General features: G+C 38.2%; 1 protein-coding gene across 1 annotated transcript; it reads left to right on the top strand.

Moving 5' to 3' along the window:
* Positions 1–658: 658 nt before the first annotated feature.
* Positions 659–11326, top strand: cxcl12b (chemokine (C-X-C motif) ligand 12b (stromal cell-derived factor 1)). The gene is made up of 4 exons (XM_085911862.1): positions 659–756; positions 2345–2462; positions 7330–7413; positions 9033–11326. Exons 1-4 carry the CDS (start codon positions 690–692, stop codon positions 9070–9072), a joined length of 309 nt encoding a protein of 102 aa, XP_085767988.1. The 5' UTR covers positions 659–689; the 3' UTR covers positions 9073–11326.
* Positions 11327–20211: the final 8885 nt, after the last annotated feature.

Below are 20211 nucleotides of genomic sequence, written 5' to 3'. Positions count from 1 at the left end.
CAATTCAGTCTCTTTTTTTTATATCGCATAAATAGTTGCATATTTTTCATATGCACTATATTGTATACTGTCTTCATCATGTACTTCACATTTTCATGACATGAAACCAACATGACATCTAACAATGGGATGTTTCTTTCAGCAGCTTGCAAAAGAAGTACAAACAGACTGGAAGAGTCACAGAAAGGCGCAGAAGTAGACGTCGTTTGAACTTCATTGGTCGACTCATGGATCAAACACCTGCTGAAGTCAAAAGGTTACAGACCGACAGATTAAGTTTGCCTGTAAAAATTATCGAACAATTTAGGCTCATTCAGACAAAGAGAACGCAAGTCAAAGAATTTGCACCAGACTTTCTCCTTGACCCCTGCCAAGCTTTTACAAGTGAGGAAGTCTCTCCTGACTCACCACTGCTCCCCCCTCCTTCTCTTCTCCAATACTCCTCTCCTCCTATGCTGGGACACCCCCTCTGCCCTCCTCTTCTGAGAAAGTGGGTCTCCCTCCTTCCCCTTTCTCTCTCTCTCTCTCTCTCTCTCTCTCTCTCTCTCTCTCTCTCTCTCTCTCTCTCTCTCTCTCTCTCTCTCTCTCTCCGACTCTCCCTCTCATCGAGGTTTTAACACAATACAGAGCTGGCGGCCTCAGTAGTGCCTTGGACTGTAGCAGACGGCGCAACTTGAGCAAGCCCCAACATGGACGTCAAACTGCTGCCACTGATGCTTCTGTTGGCCGTGGTCACATATGGACCTACAAGTACCGGTAAGTTAGAATTAACCAGACTTGTATGATTATTATCATTTTGCCGATCTACTCTGTACTATAAGACCTTTCATTTGTTAATCTGAACCTGACGTTTTTATTATAAAGCTGTATTTGTTATTCTCATAATTATTATTTTGAAATAGCTGATATGCCTCAAGAATATTATAAAATCTCAAATGTGAAGTCTTTGTTCACATCTGAATATTAATGGTCAAATTGTATCTTTTTCCCTTATTATTATTATCATTATTATTTAAAATTCATGATTCTTGGTTTAAATAAATAAATTTCATCATATGATGTATATAATCACATAAACTACGTTTATCAAGAGTTGTATCTCCCAATAATCTTCTCGCACAATTTGTTTTGAGGTTTCTGCATAAAAATGAAGTATGCTAGATTTTTTTTTTTTAACAGGACACCAAATGGTTATCTAACAAAGTTGCATGTTATCAACTTTGTGGCCCCACTTTAGTGTCACCTAATGTCCCTTGCCAGGCGTCAAATCAGACTGTTGAGCTGCCTGACCTGCGCTTATGTTAAGCTTGTTGTTTCTTCCCTGCTAACACCCCCACATTGCATATTAAAGACTTGTGTGCATTTGGCTTTTCTCTTTGCTTTCTTTTAATTAGCTTCTAATTAGGGATAAACAACACGCTAGTGATAGCTGTGGATGCTCGCTTCGGGCGCCAGAGCTGCGTGTTGCATAATGATCCCCTCGTTTGCATTAGAATAGGGTGTCGGCATTAGGCTGATATTACTTGGGTCTTTGCCATTTGTGGTGGCGCATTTGGTATAAGTAAATTATCTCACTATCAATATCAGGTTGGTCATAGGTGCACCTGCTTTATTTGACTTCTTTATTTAAATTTATTGTGCAGTACCGTATTAAAAACTAAGGAATACATTGCAAAAAAATATGGGTCATTTTGAGAGCCGTCATTTTGGACCAATCCGCAAGCTGTATTAAGGAATGCGCTGATCATACTTTGATGTTTGATGTTATCAGCTTGCATCTGCAGTAGTGCACCGGGCCCCGCGAGCTTCCATGCTGGTGGCACACGGGCGATTTGTAATCATTTTAAGAATGTACTTAGAGTGATTTCCACTGAGGCTGTGTGAGCTGCAGAGGGCTCTTTTATGAAAGAGGACCACATCAGAAATTGTGTGTTGAGGACCCTTTAGTGAGAGAGTGGTCAGGCTGAATGCGTTCTGAGTGAAAAGCTAAAATTCGGTGGTGTGTGCGGGCGTGGAGAAAAAGAAAGCGGTCAAAAAGGGACTAATCTCTTTTTAATGAACATGTTGTCGAGAGCAATAGCACGTAAACTCGTATGTTCCCGTGCTTTGGAAAGATGTGAGAGTGGATTAAACACACTTCTAGCACAGAAGTCAGGATGTAATGACATCACCGTTTGAGAGATTAATTCTTTATAATTTCCTTATTCCTTTAACGTAGTGTCTTTTATTTTTTTTATTAGGGACATACAATACAAAGTGGCTTTTGATTGCCTAGAAAGAAGACACTAGTGTTCTTTGCATATTGTCTTCCATTTTTCTCATTTTCCATTTGATGTGTTTGCAGCAAAGCCCATCAGTCTGGTGGAGAGGTGTTGGTGTCGTTCTACTCTCAACACGGTTCCCCAGCGCTCCATCAAAGAACTCAAGTTCCTCCACACACCCAACTGTCCTTTCCAAGTCATGTAAGTATAACATTTTATTTATTTCTGTAAGAATTCTAGGTAGACGCTGTTCTTTGTCAAATATTAGTGACATTGAAATGTCGTCAAGGTTTTAAAGTCCAGCCTTCATTGATCTGTAGTTTTGGTTCAAGTAAAAGTTAAAGCAGCTAAGCAACAACGTAAACAAAGCATGCTGGATTTGTTACTTTGATTTTCATGTGTGAACGTAAAATAGTTGGCTGGGTTCTGACGACGTGAAGGAAATGTTATCCATTCTGCAGAACAAGCCGGAATATATAAATTCCAATATATTACACACGAGCGCTATATCACAAGTTGCCAAGTGGTGGGAAATTTTTGTACATGCTGGTAGAAATGTAGTGCTTTTGTTTTTGTGTTAGTTTTTTTTTTTTTTTGGGGTGGATATCGACAAATGTGATAAACCAAACAGAAACAGTTGTCATATCCAGATATACATACATTCCTGCGACATAAACGCTTTGCCAAGAGAATTCTCTAGTCTTACACAAACTGCTGCCATGCCAAAAATGTACAACAGTCACACATTAAACAGGATAGCAATTTTTGGAGCTTCCATTATGATGTCTAAATTGTGCAAGGAACATTAATTCAACTTGAGTACTTGCCAAACAATGTCATGAGAAGATGTGGGAAAAAATGCTTGATTAAATGTAATGAAGTGTGAAATATTACGATTGACTGGAGACCAGCCCAGGTTGTCAAATGAAAGTCGGTCTCTGTGTGTGTGATTGTAAGTATACTATGCAAAAGATATAGTTTGAAAATTACAAATACAAAGTTAACTATTAGTTGTGAATTTCCCCAGATCTAAAGGATATAATATTTTCTTAAACTTTTCTTGCTAATTCAAGAGATTTTATACAATTCTATAATCTACATGCAACAAACCTGAGATGTAGAAATTGTTGTGACAAGCAATGCACACTGTTAATGTGTAATTTAATGTCTAATGCTACAATACTACACTGAAAAAAAATATTTTGTCAAGTAATTGCACAAATAAAATAATATGGATCCAGATAAAATTTTCAGTCATCTTAAAAAAAATGGAGTTTATTAAACATAAAATGTTTTTCTTTTTTTTCTTTTTTTAATCTGATTGAAGGTTCATTTGTTGCAAGGTGTTTAAATCATCCATAAAGAGGCTACTTCAAAGTGTTGCACTCTAAATTAGGAAAAAAGTGACGGCCGAAGCTCGAGGGGGCTATTTATGTTTTGCAAAGGAAGCAATAATTAAGGGTCAAAGTGATTACCTTTGTGTTTCTACTGACCCCCTGCGTCCCTTTTCCACTTTCTCTTTTTTTTTTTTTTATCTGCCGCCTCAGACCGCACAGCAAGGCTGAGTATAATGTCACCGACCTGGAACACATTAACTCAAAAGCCTCATTCATTAGTTTTCTATAGAAAATCAGGTGGCAGAGGCCTCAGCCAAAAGGCGAAAAGGCTGCCAAATGAGGAGGGGGTGACTTGTGACTCTATGGAGCGTGAATGAATGGCAAAAGGTCACAGAGGACACAGAGAGATGCCACCAGCCCAGAAGAGTCAAGAAGTCATTTCGGCAAGGAGAGGAGAGGACAAAAACATCTAGCTCCTGAGATATCGCCACTGAGGCACATGAAAGCACGTAGAGAAACATTATACTTCTCTGTGGCCCCCCCCCCCCCCGTCCTGCCCGAGAGTCTACCCGCCATGCTCCCCAATATGACCCCCGCATCTCCTTCCCACTCATCCCAGCATGCTGTTGGTATTAACTTGCTGTGAAGTAATTACTACCTGCTGCTTGTGGAACACCAGCCCTCAAACTTGAGCCAAGTCAATTAGAGGTGAGTTGCTGGCCCAGACCAGCAGACAGATAAAACAGGACAGAAGAGATTCTGGGAACACATCAAAAACAGGATGGAGGTCCCAAGCGGATGGACATGCCATCCCACCCAATAAAAGAAGAGGAGAGACAATAAACACAGATCCAGTTACGGAGCTGCTGACCTGTTAGTTTGAGGGATTGGATGTTCCTCGTCTCTTTAAAGTGAGATGCCATTTGCTCGTGTGAGGTGAGGAACACAGAAGGTGGCCGGTTAAAGCGAGATGGTGTTTCATTGGTGGAGCAGTGTGATGGAGATATGGAAGGAAGAGAAAGACTCCCCTCGCAGTTGCCAGCTCTCACACATGACCTTTTGTCACAAAGGTGTGACACACACATGTTAAGAGCCGAGCCGCCTGCCCCCGACTTGTGTTGCTACAAATCTTCACCTAAATATTTACACATGTTTTCATCACTCATGGGGACGCTCTCTCAAACACACACACACACACACACACAAAAATAAACACTCTGACCACAACAATGGTAATCAATCATATTTGGGAACACATTGATGTCCCAGAAATATCAGTCCACAACTTGGCTTTAAATTCATATTTTCAATATGTTCAAATATTTCTCTATTAGAAGAAACAACAATCGTAAAAAGAATAAAGATGTTCAGAAAATGGATGAATGGATATATTATATAAAATAGTAATATTGGTTCAAATACTTCAGCTAGATTTCTCTCTTTTGCCACAATTTGAAGGTGACCAGTAAATGATAAAAGTCAAAGCACACATTTCCACAAAATAAAAATAGAAGAAGAATAATGGTGAAACTTTAGTTTTCTTGGGATTGCATCTTGTAGGAAGATGTAAGTCTTAAAATGTATCTTCAAGATAACAGAGAACTTAGATGGATATTCTTGATAAATTGATTGAGAAAATGCCCCTTTTCTTCTTTTGGAACATGAAAGAATTGGGTTCGAGCACTCTCAGACAATAGTGTTTTAAATGACCCTAATTTGTATCCGCTAATTATTTGGTTCAATCACAGTTAAATTGAACCACCGGTCAGATCAAAAGAAGTTGCCAAAGTCAAAGTTTACATCAAACCAATGTGCACAGATGTTTTCGACTCTGTGCAATATCACACAAGCAGGCAGGAGATTAAGCCTTAAGAAAAAAAGAAAAAAAAAACTTCAATTTTTTTTTTATCTACTCGCACACTTTGATCTACTTCTGAGCCCAAACGGTGGGAAGTGGCAACCTGCATATTTTCTTTCAAATATTAATATCATATTGTTACCAATCAAAACCCTAATGAGGCCATGCACAAATTAGATATTCTCCTTGTTATGCGTGGTCTACCTTTACGAGGAGACATGGTAAACCAAGCTTTGAGGCGCAAAAAAATGACATTTAGAAGGAACTACAAGCGGACCTCCAGGGGCAGATGATGTAAAGTTGACCGGGGCGATCATGGTCCAGTCACACATAAATCGCTGCATCTCAAATGTTTCCATGTGAGATGTGAGTGAGACACATATTAAAGTGAACGAGAGGAGCTGCTGTGTTCACACCCACAGCAGCGCAACCACCCATTTAAAAATATGATCAACACCTGGTCTGAAACAAATCCGTGTAGATTTACACAGCGGTCCATGTCAGTCATGGAAACAGAACTAGATGAATATATTTCTCTCTCTTTTTTTTTTTTTTTCTAATGCAGCTGCTCTTCAGTGGAAACGGAAAAGTGTTAATTTCTCACAGCCGGCCAGGGGTTGACAACCTGTCATGCTCAATGAGCATCACATTTACAGCTCACATATGTTGGAAGACATGCTGAGGTTTAGCTCAGGTGTTTTTGACCGCTATTTTTATTAAATGTGTCTCGTAGTGAAGAGTCCCTTTTTTTTCCCCTAAATGAAATACATTAATTGTCATCAAATAAAGAAACTTTGTTCAAAAACTTTAGAGTTTGCTGTCACAGCAGCCTGGAAGCAGTTTTTACACAATGTGAGTTCTTCAAAGATGAAATGGTGCTATTATTCCATATGCAGTCAAAAATATTGTGATTTATAAGAAACAGATAAGCTAAAAATGTCCAGAACCAGCACATAAACCTTTAAGTGTTTACGCAGCAGTAGGTCATTAACATGACCTTTTATCACCTCACTATATGATATTTATTATCCAATTGGGAGTAATAAATATGCATTCGTGGAAAAAAAAAAACACACATAATGCAGTTATAAAACAGTCCGTCTTGTGCATTTGCATCCATTTGCTTTCACATCACTGGATCTCAGTGTTCCAACTCTTAGAGTTGATGTTGCCAAAGAAGCTTTTAAAATGTATCTCTTTTGGCTTCACTGCAAATTTATAGGCAGAGGGTGCTCCGTAGACAATGCAGTGTTGAATTTATGTCAACAATAAACCCGATTTACAGGACATCAAAAACACACACTTCACAATTTGAAGCAATTAGAGAACTCAAGAGGCCTTTTTGTGCATCAAACTTGACAGTAACATGCGTTTTTCTGTGAGTTTATGTTATGTCAAGAAAATAAACACTAGAAAGTCAATATGTGGAACACATAGGCCTTCAGAGAAGACAATATTTATGATTATTTATCTGTCTGTTTAAGTTAATGCTACATATGCTCCTACATGAAGCATTTCATGGTATTCCTTTTTTTCTTATCTATGGCTGCCCTGAATGAATTTGAGAAAAAAAAAGCATCATTTTGTGGTGGTGTTTTTTTTTTTGCTTGTTAGCAGACTACATTCCAAAAAGAAAGTACAGTTTTGATTCTGGGGTGTGTACAATTTTTTCTTTAGGAGTCAATTACTGGATCGCCTTACATTGTGACTTGAATAGCAAATTGAGAGAAAAAAAATTGTTTCTGCAATTTAATCTACAGTGTAAAAAAAATTCTACATTTTTATGGAAATCAAATTAGTTGTCAGGTATTGCAAATTGCAGTCAAAACTGTACCCCATTCGTAATCCAACCCTCTTTGTCTTCATCCCACAGTGCCAAACTGAAGAGCAACAGGGAAGTTTGCATCAACCCAGAAACCAAGTGGCTGCAGCAGTACTTAAAGAACGCCATAAACAAGTAAGAATAAAAAACACTCTCTCTCTTCGAGTGGGCTTGCGCATCACTGACCAAGACAGACGTGAATAATTACAATTTAGAGCCGACACCGAACAAATAAACCACTGATACAAATTGCTGCTTCACCATCTTGCTGGGAATTACTCCTTGAAAGCAATGACTTGGTTGATGTAAACCGCCTGAATTATCATCTGTGAAATGAAGTGCATGTAGTTAAGATGGATGATAAATCTGTCTGTGGTGCGCCTGCTTCCTCCTTTCTCATAACCTTGTGTCTGAGCATCACAGGCGTCATCACTGTGTTCATCATCATCAGCTCACACGCCTGCCGCACTTAGTAATACACTTAAACACTAAACTATGTCCAATGGACTTTTAAATGTATGCTCCGCAAAATTATTACCATTAATTGCACATGAACAGCAGATTTGCCGTGGCCGCGGGGCAACACCGGGGGAGGAAAGTTTGGAAGGTCTAATATCAGTGGCAGAACATTCACATTTTAACAAGCCATGTTGTTAAAATGTTCACATTCCTCATAAGCAAAAATGTCTGCTGGTGATTATTGCCAGGCTGGATGTCTGATTCTCGAAACACTACAAAAGCTCACGTAGGGAAAACAAAACAAGTCATTCATGTGGATGACCAAGGAGTCAATTGTTTATGCATGACTTGCCTAAATAGTAAAATATTGGTCTTGATTATGTCATCATTAAGCAAACGATAATTAATTATACCTTGTAAACATTTGTTTTAAAGCAACAACAACAAATGTTTAATGTGTTTACAAACAAATCTCTGAATTCAACTAATTTGGTTTCTTGCCCGGCCTTGAAACCGATATGAGCAGCCACTACTTCTCAAGTGATTTGAACAAAAAGAAAAAAATATGGGGCTGATTTAACAGGGAGTTATTTTGGCTCGGCGCAGCTCAGAATTGTTGAGGGAATTACTGCTGTCGACTTTGACTGTCTCTACACGAGACCCTACATGTTTGGCATCACATGTTGCGATATAGTATCAAGCATAACATTTCCCAGTGTGTCAGATGAGAAGATTGTGCTCCAGCCTGGGAACAGATGCATATTATTTATTTTTATTAGTGCACTTCACATGTGTCGGTGATACACATTTCTAACCCCACTTGGTAGCCTTAATACTACATCAATGTTGTTACACTGTAAGAGATGACCTAAAACACTGAATGTGAAATGAAACACAAAATAGTGCCCTACCGAGAATGAAGAAAATCATTTCTTTGGTTCCCTTGGGATGAGCGTGGCTGCACTTTATCACATCACTCTTTTCATGTTAGATTACATCAACTGTATATTCCTTGTAAAAAAAAAAAAAAAAAAAAATCATACACATTATACATGAATGGCAAATGTTATTGAAATGAAGGGGTAGTCAAATTTTAGCATATGCATTGGTATTTATTGATATAGATTTTGATCCAAAAACATCATAGATGGGTGAACAAGTAGCAGAGAACGGAATATAATCTGTAAACTACAATCTGAAAGAGAAATCATGGCCAATCATGTTTTGTTTGCTTTGGTTTCTGCAAAGAAAAGCATATTATTTGTCAGTAAATTTATTTCTAACTGTGTGTGCAGGGTGAAAAAATCAAGAAGACGCAACAATAAGAGGAACTAAGTCTGAGGGATGTTGGTCAAGCACCCTCGGGTCCAACCTGTGTACCTCCTTTCCACTGCTATGGATGTATGTAAACACGCTGTATGTACCTGTCCACCTCTCTGGACTGCTTGCACAAGAAGCACTTCACCGCCAATTTGTGCCACCCACCACCGGCTTCTCTGGATGTCCACACAGTCCCACCCGTAACCCCCAAAACCTCCACGGTAGCACCAAGTGCGATTAAAACCTTTCTTTCAACAATTGATGCAAATAATGTCACTTGTGTTTGTGTGAGTGCTGGCTGATCAGCTCAAGAGTGTGTGTAGAAAAAGGCATTTTGAATTTTCTCTCTGAACATATTTACGGGTAATGATTTTGCCCCACCACCTTATGTCAAGTGTCCTTTAGTCATTCCGAATTATAATTTGTGTCATTTTTATAGGCGGGTCACACTAACACAACTTTCTCAAGATTTTTTTTGAAATACTTGATTTGTGCTATGATCAAGAATGTAAATTATTCACTAAGTACCTATATTCCGACTTTCTGCCTTATGTATGTGAAAATGGCACTATTTTTTAAACACCTTTTTTTAGGAATGACAAACATGCCGCAAAGCACTGGTCATGTGGTGCTACACATTCATTCAAGGTCAGAAGCATTTTTATTATTCATACGGTTTGTATTGTTCAGGTCATACAAAATTATAATCAGATCATGTCTTTATTTTTGGGAGCATTTTTTTAATGGTCCGATGTGAAGTTGAAATAAGAGAGAAAGGTGATGAAGAAAATGGAACAATGGAGTTTTGGTGTATGTATTGTGTGGTAAAGCAGCTTTTGTTGATGGAGCATATCAGTAGAGACCAAATATTTATTCAGTGCATCACACAACAAGATGAAACCTCAGTTATAAGATCAGACTTCCTAATCCGGTAAAGGTTTTTACTGTTTGGAGACATTTGAGCAAGTTGACGGCAATATTCTTGGATGAGAATCAATGGGCAAGTTGGCTCTATCAAAAAAAGGGAATGTTCATGATGGCCAAGAGAATGGTTTGATGGTCTTTTATCATACATAAAAATAAATATTTTTGAGCCACTTTATTATCAAGTGCTATGTTTCGTTAATGTTACAGTTTTTATTTTTATATTGTGTATATACTCACTGAATGCTTTTTCATGCAGAATACAGTACAGTAAATATTAAATGAAGGCTAAAATGTCACAAAGATATTCCTGTCATGCATTAGATTATGGATACAATTTGTCATTTCTTGCACCAGAGGAATTTGATTTCTTCTTAGAATGTTACTGTTAAAAGTCAGCCAAGCCAATTAAATTCTGTCCACCAATTGTGTTTTTGTTCTCTCTGCTTTCATTCATTCAACAGCGCTGGATTCCACTGATGCATCTTGTTTTAATCTGTCCAACAAATTGAGAATTAAAGTCAATATTATTATTCAAGACATATTTCAGCACAGCCACACCAAACACTTGATTAGCTTTGAAAAGCGTTCCTATTTCTATTTAGTGTCAGCACAACCTGTGAGGCAAAGCAGAGCAAAAAGTCTGGTTTGCGATCCAACATGTGCTTTCTATTAGGACACTCCCAGCACCCCATAGACTTTCCTCTCTGCTTAACTATTCGCATACTGGTGGTTGTGGTCTTTGTTAACTTTATTTGTTATGTTTGACAATTGGCGGACTGCTTGCTAAGGGGCTATAATCCAATTAAGTGGCAGCCAATTCTTGTAGGTGTGATAAATATGAATGGGCTATAATTCTGCACTACAATAATGAATCAATCTGTGACTCCACAATGCCAATAACAAAATATGAATTTTAGAGGTAATGTGAGCACCTTATGTTCATATTTGGTGCCCTTTTTAAAGAGAAAAATACATTTTAAAAAAATGAGTGTAGTGGCGCATAGATCTCGCTAATATAGCAAAGAACATTTACTAATATACTGTATTAAACAGACATCAATGTTTATTTGAACCATTCCAATATATTGCTGTATCACAATGTTTGGAATGACATTTTGTGTATTTCTTACTGTATATGTTTTTAACACTGTTTTGCATTTACTTGTTAGTATGCAAAAATAAGTGGGCACCTTTCTACATTTGGACACAGAGAAAATGTGAAATAATCTTTGTAATCTTCTTATGACACATTTTTTAAATATATCTCATGTATTAGCGTTTATATTTTGTCTGTAAACCACGAGACAATATTTTATTCATACGCAAACCACTTTTTCAATAAAGTCACATGAAATTATTTTTTGGGGTTTTTTTGTTTTATTGCATTGTTTCCATAATTTATTCTCTTGGACACTAAAATGAGGACATTTACAATAAACTAAAATATATTTAGTCCAGATGGGCAGGCCTAATGATTTAATTTTGAAGTAAGACCATGTACACGCTGCAATATACCATTTCACAGATTTCAAATGAAGAACACATCGCACTCTCGCTCTTTAAAAGCTCTTGCATCTTTTTTGAGTTGCTATGAATTTAGTTTTACTCCTTGGCAAAAATGTAGCTATGAGTCAGTGCCTCGAAAGCCATAAACCTCACATCACTGATCCTGCGTCAGTTTTTATTTCTCTGTTTTCAATCCTTTTTTTTTTTATGATAATGAGAATAGACCAAATAGGCTCCAGTTGAACTTTAGCCCTAATGAGGACACTTCAGCACTTCATAAAACGGATCAATAAAAATGTCTGGGAATGCCCACTCCCTGTCACAAGCCACAATAGAAGGAGGACCGCTTAGCTTCTTCGCCAAACAACACACTAATGAACAATTCATCTTAATAAAATGAGCACGCTTGTCTGAGATTTCACACCGACGTGTGTTCATTTGTGCTGATTCATTACTCCCAAGGAGCAGCAGGGAACCCACGGAGCTTCAATGTGTCAGCTCTAATCAAGCAGAGCCATGCTGAGCGGATTCATTTCATGGCGCTGCTCTCTCCTCTGACCTGCGGCCAGTCATATGAGCAACACGAGACACTTTTTGGAGGTGGACCAAGGGCTATCCAAGGTCAAGGTTGCTTGTTTGGGGCCTTCTGGGCCCAGTCAGAAATGATTTCTATACTGTGCTTACTCAGCTGAAGCCCCGTTATGATGAAGGTGGTGGACACATGAACGGGATGTTTCTGAATATGGTTTTTAGCAGACACTCAGTCATGCTCCATTTAATTGAGGAATTTTAGGGCTTTATTTTAGATGATTCTTTTTACAATATCAGCATCTTGAAATGTTCTCATTAAAACTGACAAATCAGTTGTGAGTCGTAAAATGTGTCCCGTAGGCTTATTGGAGTTTGTTCTCATATGCATACTCAGTCCAACTGAGCGCAATAAAGCACAGACACCAACAGTTGAAACCAACGAATCATTTTTCAACAAAAAAAACTACAACCTCACCCGCAGCTAGGATTTCACACACGTGCCCACATGTACAGACACAAGGCAGCTTTGCTTATTCATCGTTCGGTGAAAAACATCCAAAGTAATATTTATGCACTAAATATGGAGTACATTTTAGTGATGAGTTGAAATAATGGTCTTTTACTCGTTAGACCATGGTAGAAAATAAGCACCCTCCAAAATAATGTTTCAATTTATTTGGATTGAGATGGCCTAATGTTTAACGCAGCATTGAATGTGATTAGTTAATCAATAACAACTAGCCTACATTTTATTTTCGACCATTCTGGGATTTAATTTTTTACATAATAAAACTTATAAATATTTACATTCAGGAGTTAATGTAAAATGTAACAATAATCACACAACTAATCTTTTTCATACCTCCATACAGAATAAAGGTAATTTGCACTAAATACAATCAATATTAAATATCTGGCAGTTTTTTTCTCAAATGTTGAGTAACAAGTTTTTTTGCATATTAATCAAAATTTACAAAAACAATTTATTAGTAATGTACTGTAAACATGCCCCTGTTCAACTTTAACCTTTGCACCTGCAGAAAAAATATGGTGAATTAAAATGAAATGTTTTCTGCGAGTCAAGCGTCATCCACATAGAAAAGGAAAAAAGTGTCTGAGTGAACGCATAGGAACCGTCAGGTTGAATCACCTGAGCCAGAAATCGTAACCATTCTGGACAGCAAATTGCCTGGCCGATTTGCTCTTGGAGGTTGTGTGTAATCCGCCATGATTTGAAGCTCTTGACTGTACATCTTTGAACAACTTAATACCAGTTAATAGGAAACACGTTGGCTGTAGAACTGCACTACTGACTGTAGACTGTGATTGCGAATATGCGTTTCACTGGTATTTCTCGTGTTGTGAGGATATAAGGACAAGCGCTCATCTTCCTTTTAGACACACTATTTAACTCCGCATTTTGAAGAATTGGTTTCATGCAAAGGGTCAGATGGAGTATACATTTAGTGTGAGACATGCGTCCTGGGGTCCTTCTACTAAGAATCTGCTGTTCATTCGACTTTTCAGAAAGAAAAATGCAATGAAAGCAGAGTGGGCAATAATTTCATAACATTTGATTTGTAAGTAACTATCATAAGTATCGAACAACTCAGTGATCCCTCCGTCCCGCGTCTTCCTGACTGTGTGGTGACCCCGCCGCACGCATACCAACCACGGTTACCGCCCACCGCCAACCATCACCAGGCCTGAACATACAAACTATTCACAATGGCCTTCAACGGTGTCTCACTGAGACGGACGAGGATCATGGATGTGTGAAAAGCCTGAGAGAAAGACAGAGAGGGTGAGAAATGAGAATGAAAGAGTTCACATCTCTCTCACACAAGAGATTCCTTCTCCATCAAACCAAAAGAACACATTCCCATATAAAGCTGCGGAGGGCTTCAGAATGCCCTCAAGTCCATCATGGCTGACTTTTTAGGGGTCCCCCTCACCTCCACAACAGGTTGATCAATACTAGCCAAATATCTTCTGTTTGAACAAGCAACAAAGGGACAAAGTCAGTAGAACATGAGATGAATCTCACCCTAAATCATGTATTGTGAGTTTCAGCTCAGCAGAGAATAGCATGCAATGTATCTTTGTTTATTTGCATATTGTGAAAAAGACATAGAAAGAAAGAGGCGAGAGAAAATTGACATCATCATTCACGTCGCATGGATAAAAAGACTGCTACGATGCCCGTCTCTGCTCCGTGGAGCGTCTTTGTTGCCTGCTTATCAGAGTGCTCTGTTGCCATTTAACTGACAAGCATCATTAAGCAGAGCGTTGACTTCCCAGATATTTTCCACTGTAAAGGCGAACGAGGCCTGCATGCAATTATCAGTCAAGCTGCACAATTCCACTGTATAATGTGTCTTGTGTTAGTGCTTAGCAGAGTGATGAGCACAAACAATCATCACAATTCCAGACAAGACATGTCATCCTCACATGAAGGACTAACATTAGACAAGTAGCACATGGTCACAGTACAAATTAGGATTATATTCAAAGCAGATGAGGAATTTATATAGGTATTGTGATCATAAAACTGGATTGAATGTCTGCTATAGTTTGTTTTGCAAGGTTGTATTAGTTAACAATATGCTATGAAATAAAAATTCAAGAATTGAAACCTGAGTGTGTGACATGTTAAAGATTTTGATTCAAAACTACTTTTTATACTTTACGTTCACATCGGAGTATTAAAAGAGCTGGAAGGATTTCTCTCAAGCGAGCTGAACCGCAACAAGAAAAGTTTGAGTTTAACTGCCGAGAGAGCAGAAGGAGAACATCCAAGCAAAACATGTCACCATCTGCAGGTGAGCCTAGTATGAACGCTGAATGCTTTTTATTTTATACTTGAAGCCCTGATATGATTGACGAGTAAGTTAACAAACAAACAAAAAAAACACCAAAGTGTCAACTCAGAATGTCCATCATCGGATTATACTACAGTGAAATAGATACTGGAAGAAGTCTCTGGATTAAAGTGATAATGTGTCATTTCAGATAAAAGCTGCCATTTCACTAAGTAGCAGTAGACATTTGCCTTCTAGACATTTTGTAAGTCTCTTCTCAAAGGTAGAACACCAAACAAGCTTCCAACATTTTCTTTTCGGTGTGGTTACAGGATAATATTGGACAGGTCTTTTCCTCCCCGGCCCAGAAGAGGTGAAGTGTTTCTCATACGTTCTCCAGTTCATGAACTTACATTACTTGGGAAAAGGTTAAAGCCAACTCCTGGTATGTGTTTCATAAGTCTTAATGTCTCTAATGGCTTCATTCAGTAGGTGTGATGCTAAACACAAATGTCAAAGGACTAAGCCAAAGCCATACAAGTACGTTTCAATTAGTTTTGGGATGTTGCAGGCCTTTTTGACAACATACAGGACCTGTTAAAGCTTGTCCCGTGTTGTCTTAGCCAAGAATTAACATCTAAAACATAATCCAATCATAGTATATAAATATCAATATTCTGGCAGTTATTGGATTACAAAAATCTAGCGGTAGTAATAATTAAGACGATTATCCTTGGCCTGCCGTCGTACTCTGCAGTCAGGATGTCGGCATAAAACAAAAGTACGTGGGCATCGGTCACGTCATGTCCGAAGTTCTATTCCCACCGTGTAAAACCGCCAATGGTGTCATTTTAATAGTTTCACCAAGCCAGAATGTTAACATAATTTTGGTCCATTTTGGGTTCAAAGGTATTCATCACATTTCCAAATCCAAAGAAAAACACAAAGCATACTTATGGAGTTCATGCTGTAGAGTAGATGATAAATACAGTAAGCTAAAGTCTCATGAAATTTCAGAAGGCATCACAATGACAGCAGATCAGCATTTGTTTGAGATTTGAGCTCTTTTTTTTTTTTTTTTTTTAACTAACAACTATTTGTGTGTTCCCTTTTGGTGGTTCCAACATACCCGCCTTCAAGACCTGGTGAATGCTTCTGAAATATAATTTGAGTTTATCTGGCGGACTCTCTTTTTAAAAAAAAAAACATGACTCTTCATGTGTAGAGATGACACAATACTACTGAGACATAATAAAAACATACTGCAGAGCTTTGAAGCTGAAGATTTTGGAATCTTCCTGTTCAAAGTGAAAGATGATTCTGCTGGGAACTATTCTGGAAAGCTTCATAACAGGCCCCAGCATTAATGCAATGATTCCTGACCTAAATTGTGCTTTTATGATTCGACCAACATTGATATTTACATGGCATCCTTGGCACTTATAAAAATATTTGGTTTCATTCTTTGTGAAGAGAGCCATGTTCTTTTGGTCTTATTTGAGTTACAGCATGTAAATCCGGCATATCATAAGAACAAGTATGTAGAAATATGACGCAGTTTCCATTCTTGGCTGGTCGATGTGAGAGCTCACCGTGGGTGGGAAAGTACAATAAAACGGAACAGTGAAAAGCACTGAGACGCGACTCCCTCCGACAGCGAGACAGGTCACATGAGGGATGTCACGTGGGGTCAAAGGTTGTCCAACTACCTTGGGTGGCATAGTTTGGTTTCCCCTGCCGAATCCTCCCTCGGGGAGTCATGAGGAGACTTTGGACAAACTTGGACAAACATGAGTTGCTCTCTCAGTGCCCCCGCTGCGCCTTGACATGTACGCGCTATTCCCATGTTACACATCATATGCGAGAGATTTGGATGACAAATGTATTGAGTAATAAGCACATGGCAGCCTGGGTGGGTTATTAAAGCAAAATGTTGTCAGAGATCCATGCCAGTGATAACAAAACGCCAATGTGATGAAAATAAACATTCTGTTGTAGTCATAAATCGGAAAACTTTTACGATCTAGCGACACCATTGATTTGATGTTTAAACGGTTTCATCAAAATGACACCAGTGTAAACTACAACCACGTGGATGGAATGGATTTTATTTTCTATTTTATAACCTGCTTGAGGTCATCAGGGGGCTTGAGGGTGAGCTGGACCTTATCCCATGTGACTTTGGGCTACATCCTGGACTGATCCTCAGTCAATCACAGCAGGGCACATATAAACAAACAACCATTCAACAATGGACAAGTTAGACTATTCTGGTGTACAAGGAGAAATCCCTGCAAGCATGCAAACTATAGGAACACATAAAGAAAGGCGAGAGCTAATATATAATAGACCTGAATCTGCAGAACTACGAGGCAGCCGTGAAAAACACGATCACGTCAGCATAATCTCAGGAAGAAAAACGATGGCCAAAAGTTAGCAGGCTACAGGTAGTGATTTGATGCTTGACCTGAAACACATTGGAAATTGAGAGACCAGGCACAGGCCCCACAAATGTTGCAGTCCTCCCAAAATACTTTAAAAAACAACAATAATTTGACTTAAAAGCATTGTATGAAAAACACACAATGCTCAGTGGCTCACAAAAACATTTAGAACAGTCGACTGGATGGATGCATTGCATCATTCAGTGCTTAAGCCATTTTGGGCAGGGCTCCTTGCAACCTGTATTCAGCTCTGGTAATAAAATTCCAAATATGTATTGTGTTTCTCTTACCCAAAGGAAATAATACAATAAAGGTTTGAAATAAAACAGGGGGAAAAAAATTGGCAGAATGCCTACAAGAAACATAGTAAGTAAAGTTCACCGCCATATCCCAGAAAATTTAAAACAAAAAGTTTGTATATCTGCCGCCCCAAGCGCAATAGAAACTGTTGTCTTTATCAATTGCGACTGTTGGAGTCTTGGAAGCCAAATTGTGTCAGACATGATTTAAAATGAAAAGTAGTGGACCCTGTCCCACTTCTACAGTATCTTAGTCCAACACATCTTGCATATGTGCACATTTGGAGAGCTGAAGAGACTTGAATGCATCACTTCTGTAACCAGTGGGTGCTATTATGAACATCTTGTACTCGAAGTCTGGCCTCAGTTAAAGGACACACATTTATGGCAACTCAAGTTTATGGTTTTGTGAGGAAATCAATGCAGAACAATAAAATATATCCATCCACCTCATCCAAAATATCATTCAGACAGAACGGATGATCCAGATGAGTAACTAATTTCACATGGCACAGCTGTGTGTTGTATTCAAAGCGTCTTTAGAAACTTGAAAGATGATAATAATTTGCCAATTTGGGTAGGCCATTGCAGTCGAAGGTGTCCTAAGTCTAAGGGGCGTTCCCATTATATACAATTTGGTAAATTTTAAAGTGGTGGCTGGTACATTTATAAATATTTGACTTCCATGGCGACATTACAAATAAGCGGCATTCTCCATCTGTTGCGTTGCAAACATCAATGATTGTATAGCCAGAGGTTGACGTGTGTACATCTGGGAAGCATCCGTTTTGAATCAAAAGGTAGCACGTTTGCCAAGCTGGAAACTATCAAGGGGCAAGAATGTTCTGGAAAATCGAACCAAAACTATCAAAAAATGTACAGATGATTTATTCAACAATGAAAATGAAAACCATCTCCAGTGCCTTGAATGTGATACGTTGCATTGATTATTTCAAAACTATTTCCCATTCTCAGGGTCAATATTATCCACTGTGACTATATGAAGCCAATAAATGTGTTTTACCCTAAAAGCACAACCTTTGGTGAGAAAAACTTGTATGGTTCCTTTCCATCATTTCTTCTTGACCTACAATAGTCTGAAAACAAGCTTGTGAATTCCCACTTTTAAGAATATATTTTCACAATGATGAAAGACAGACAAACTGCTGTCAGTCTTGTTCTTGTTTGTTTAACGATCCAATTCAGTCATGGGAGTGTTATTTCTGCATGGATTTCTTTGTATTTGGCCTTTGATTCCACGCCGGTGCTTTGTGGGAATAAATCAAACATTTTTAACAGCAGTCATTTTTGGGTCAGAGTTGAGTGTCGCATCTGTGTCTATAGCTCAATGTTTGCAGCTTGAATCCAAGACCATTCATCCATTGTGAGGTGCTGCATTAAAAGGGCATTCATCTTGATATATATAAATATTTTTTTTTAATTCTACTTCAAAGCCAACTTTGCAAACTAAATAGTGCTGTCTAAATAAAACCTAATATACAATGCAAACAGATGACAAAGACATTTGCAAAGTTATCCAATTACTGAATTCTTGACTTCAAGAACTTCAAGAAAATTCAAAGGAGCACAAAGCAAATTGGATGTAAATGAAGAAAGTCAATAAAATCCATGGCTAAAGACATTTAAAAAAAAAAAACTGTTAAGTGATGCACATATTTTAGCACTCGTCTTACTGCTTTGCCAAGGTAAATATCGTCCCATGAAGAATCTCCATCCAATTTATAAACCAATTTGAACTTATTTCCATGTCATATTACTTTATGATCAAATGAAACAGAGAAAGTGATAAATACAATTGTTTGGCCACATTGATAATCCATCAAACATATTAACAAAGAGTGCCTTGCTCAATAGGCCATAAAAGTGTGCTGCTAAACAGATTTGAAAAGTAGCCCCTTACCTTAAATCAAGATCCACACAGCAGCTTTTGTTGCTTTGTCCTCCTGTGATGCTGCGCCCTGTGAAACAATGCCAAACTTTAACAACCATCTTAAAACCACACACAAGCAGATATGATTTTGAACATTGAGGTCACAGTGTTTCAAATCAGATGAGAGCATTTCTACAGTTGGATCCACCACACAAATGCAAAGTGATGCCTATGCTTCTCCCTTGTGTTTGCTAACAAAGAATTCATCATCATTTGGCGCTGCTGTCAGCATATTTGTGATTTTTTTTCTTGATTGAAAATGGGGATACAAGCTCAGACGAGAATGTCCTGTTCAATATCAGTCTGGGTGAAGACAGCAAAGTGTTTCAAGGCGTCACTACTACACATGTACTGGCTCCAAACCAAAACACACACACACACAACACTGTGTCTATAGTTAAATAAGTTTAAAAACAAATATGAATCAAATATTCAATTATACTGTACAATATGAAAAGTACCTTCAACGGTGGTGACATCTTGGTTGAATACTTGATTTAGTTGATTTGGATTAAATTCTAAGTGTGGCATTGACAAGTGATGATTATCAAAATATGCTTTCAATTTATGACAATGAATGAGGGCTGACATTTAATGTCCGGTGATGATCCTGGCCTTCTTCCCAGGGAATAACAAAATGGACCATACAACTTCTGTTCAAGCAAGAAGGAGATATAGGCAATATCACACAGTCC

Source organism: Syngnathus leptorhynchus, chromosome 5 (genome assembly GCF_054491065.1).
Source record: "Syngnathus leptorhynchus isolate UIUO chromosome 5, UIUO_Slep, whole genome shotgun sequence".
Lineage (NCBI taxonomy): Eukaryota > Metazoa > Chordata > Actinopteri > Syngnathiformes > Syngnathidae > Syngnathus > Syngnathus leptorhynchus.
The sequence above is the reverse complement of the archived record's forward strand: the minus strand, read 5'-3'. Positions and strand labels throughout refer to the sequence as shown.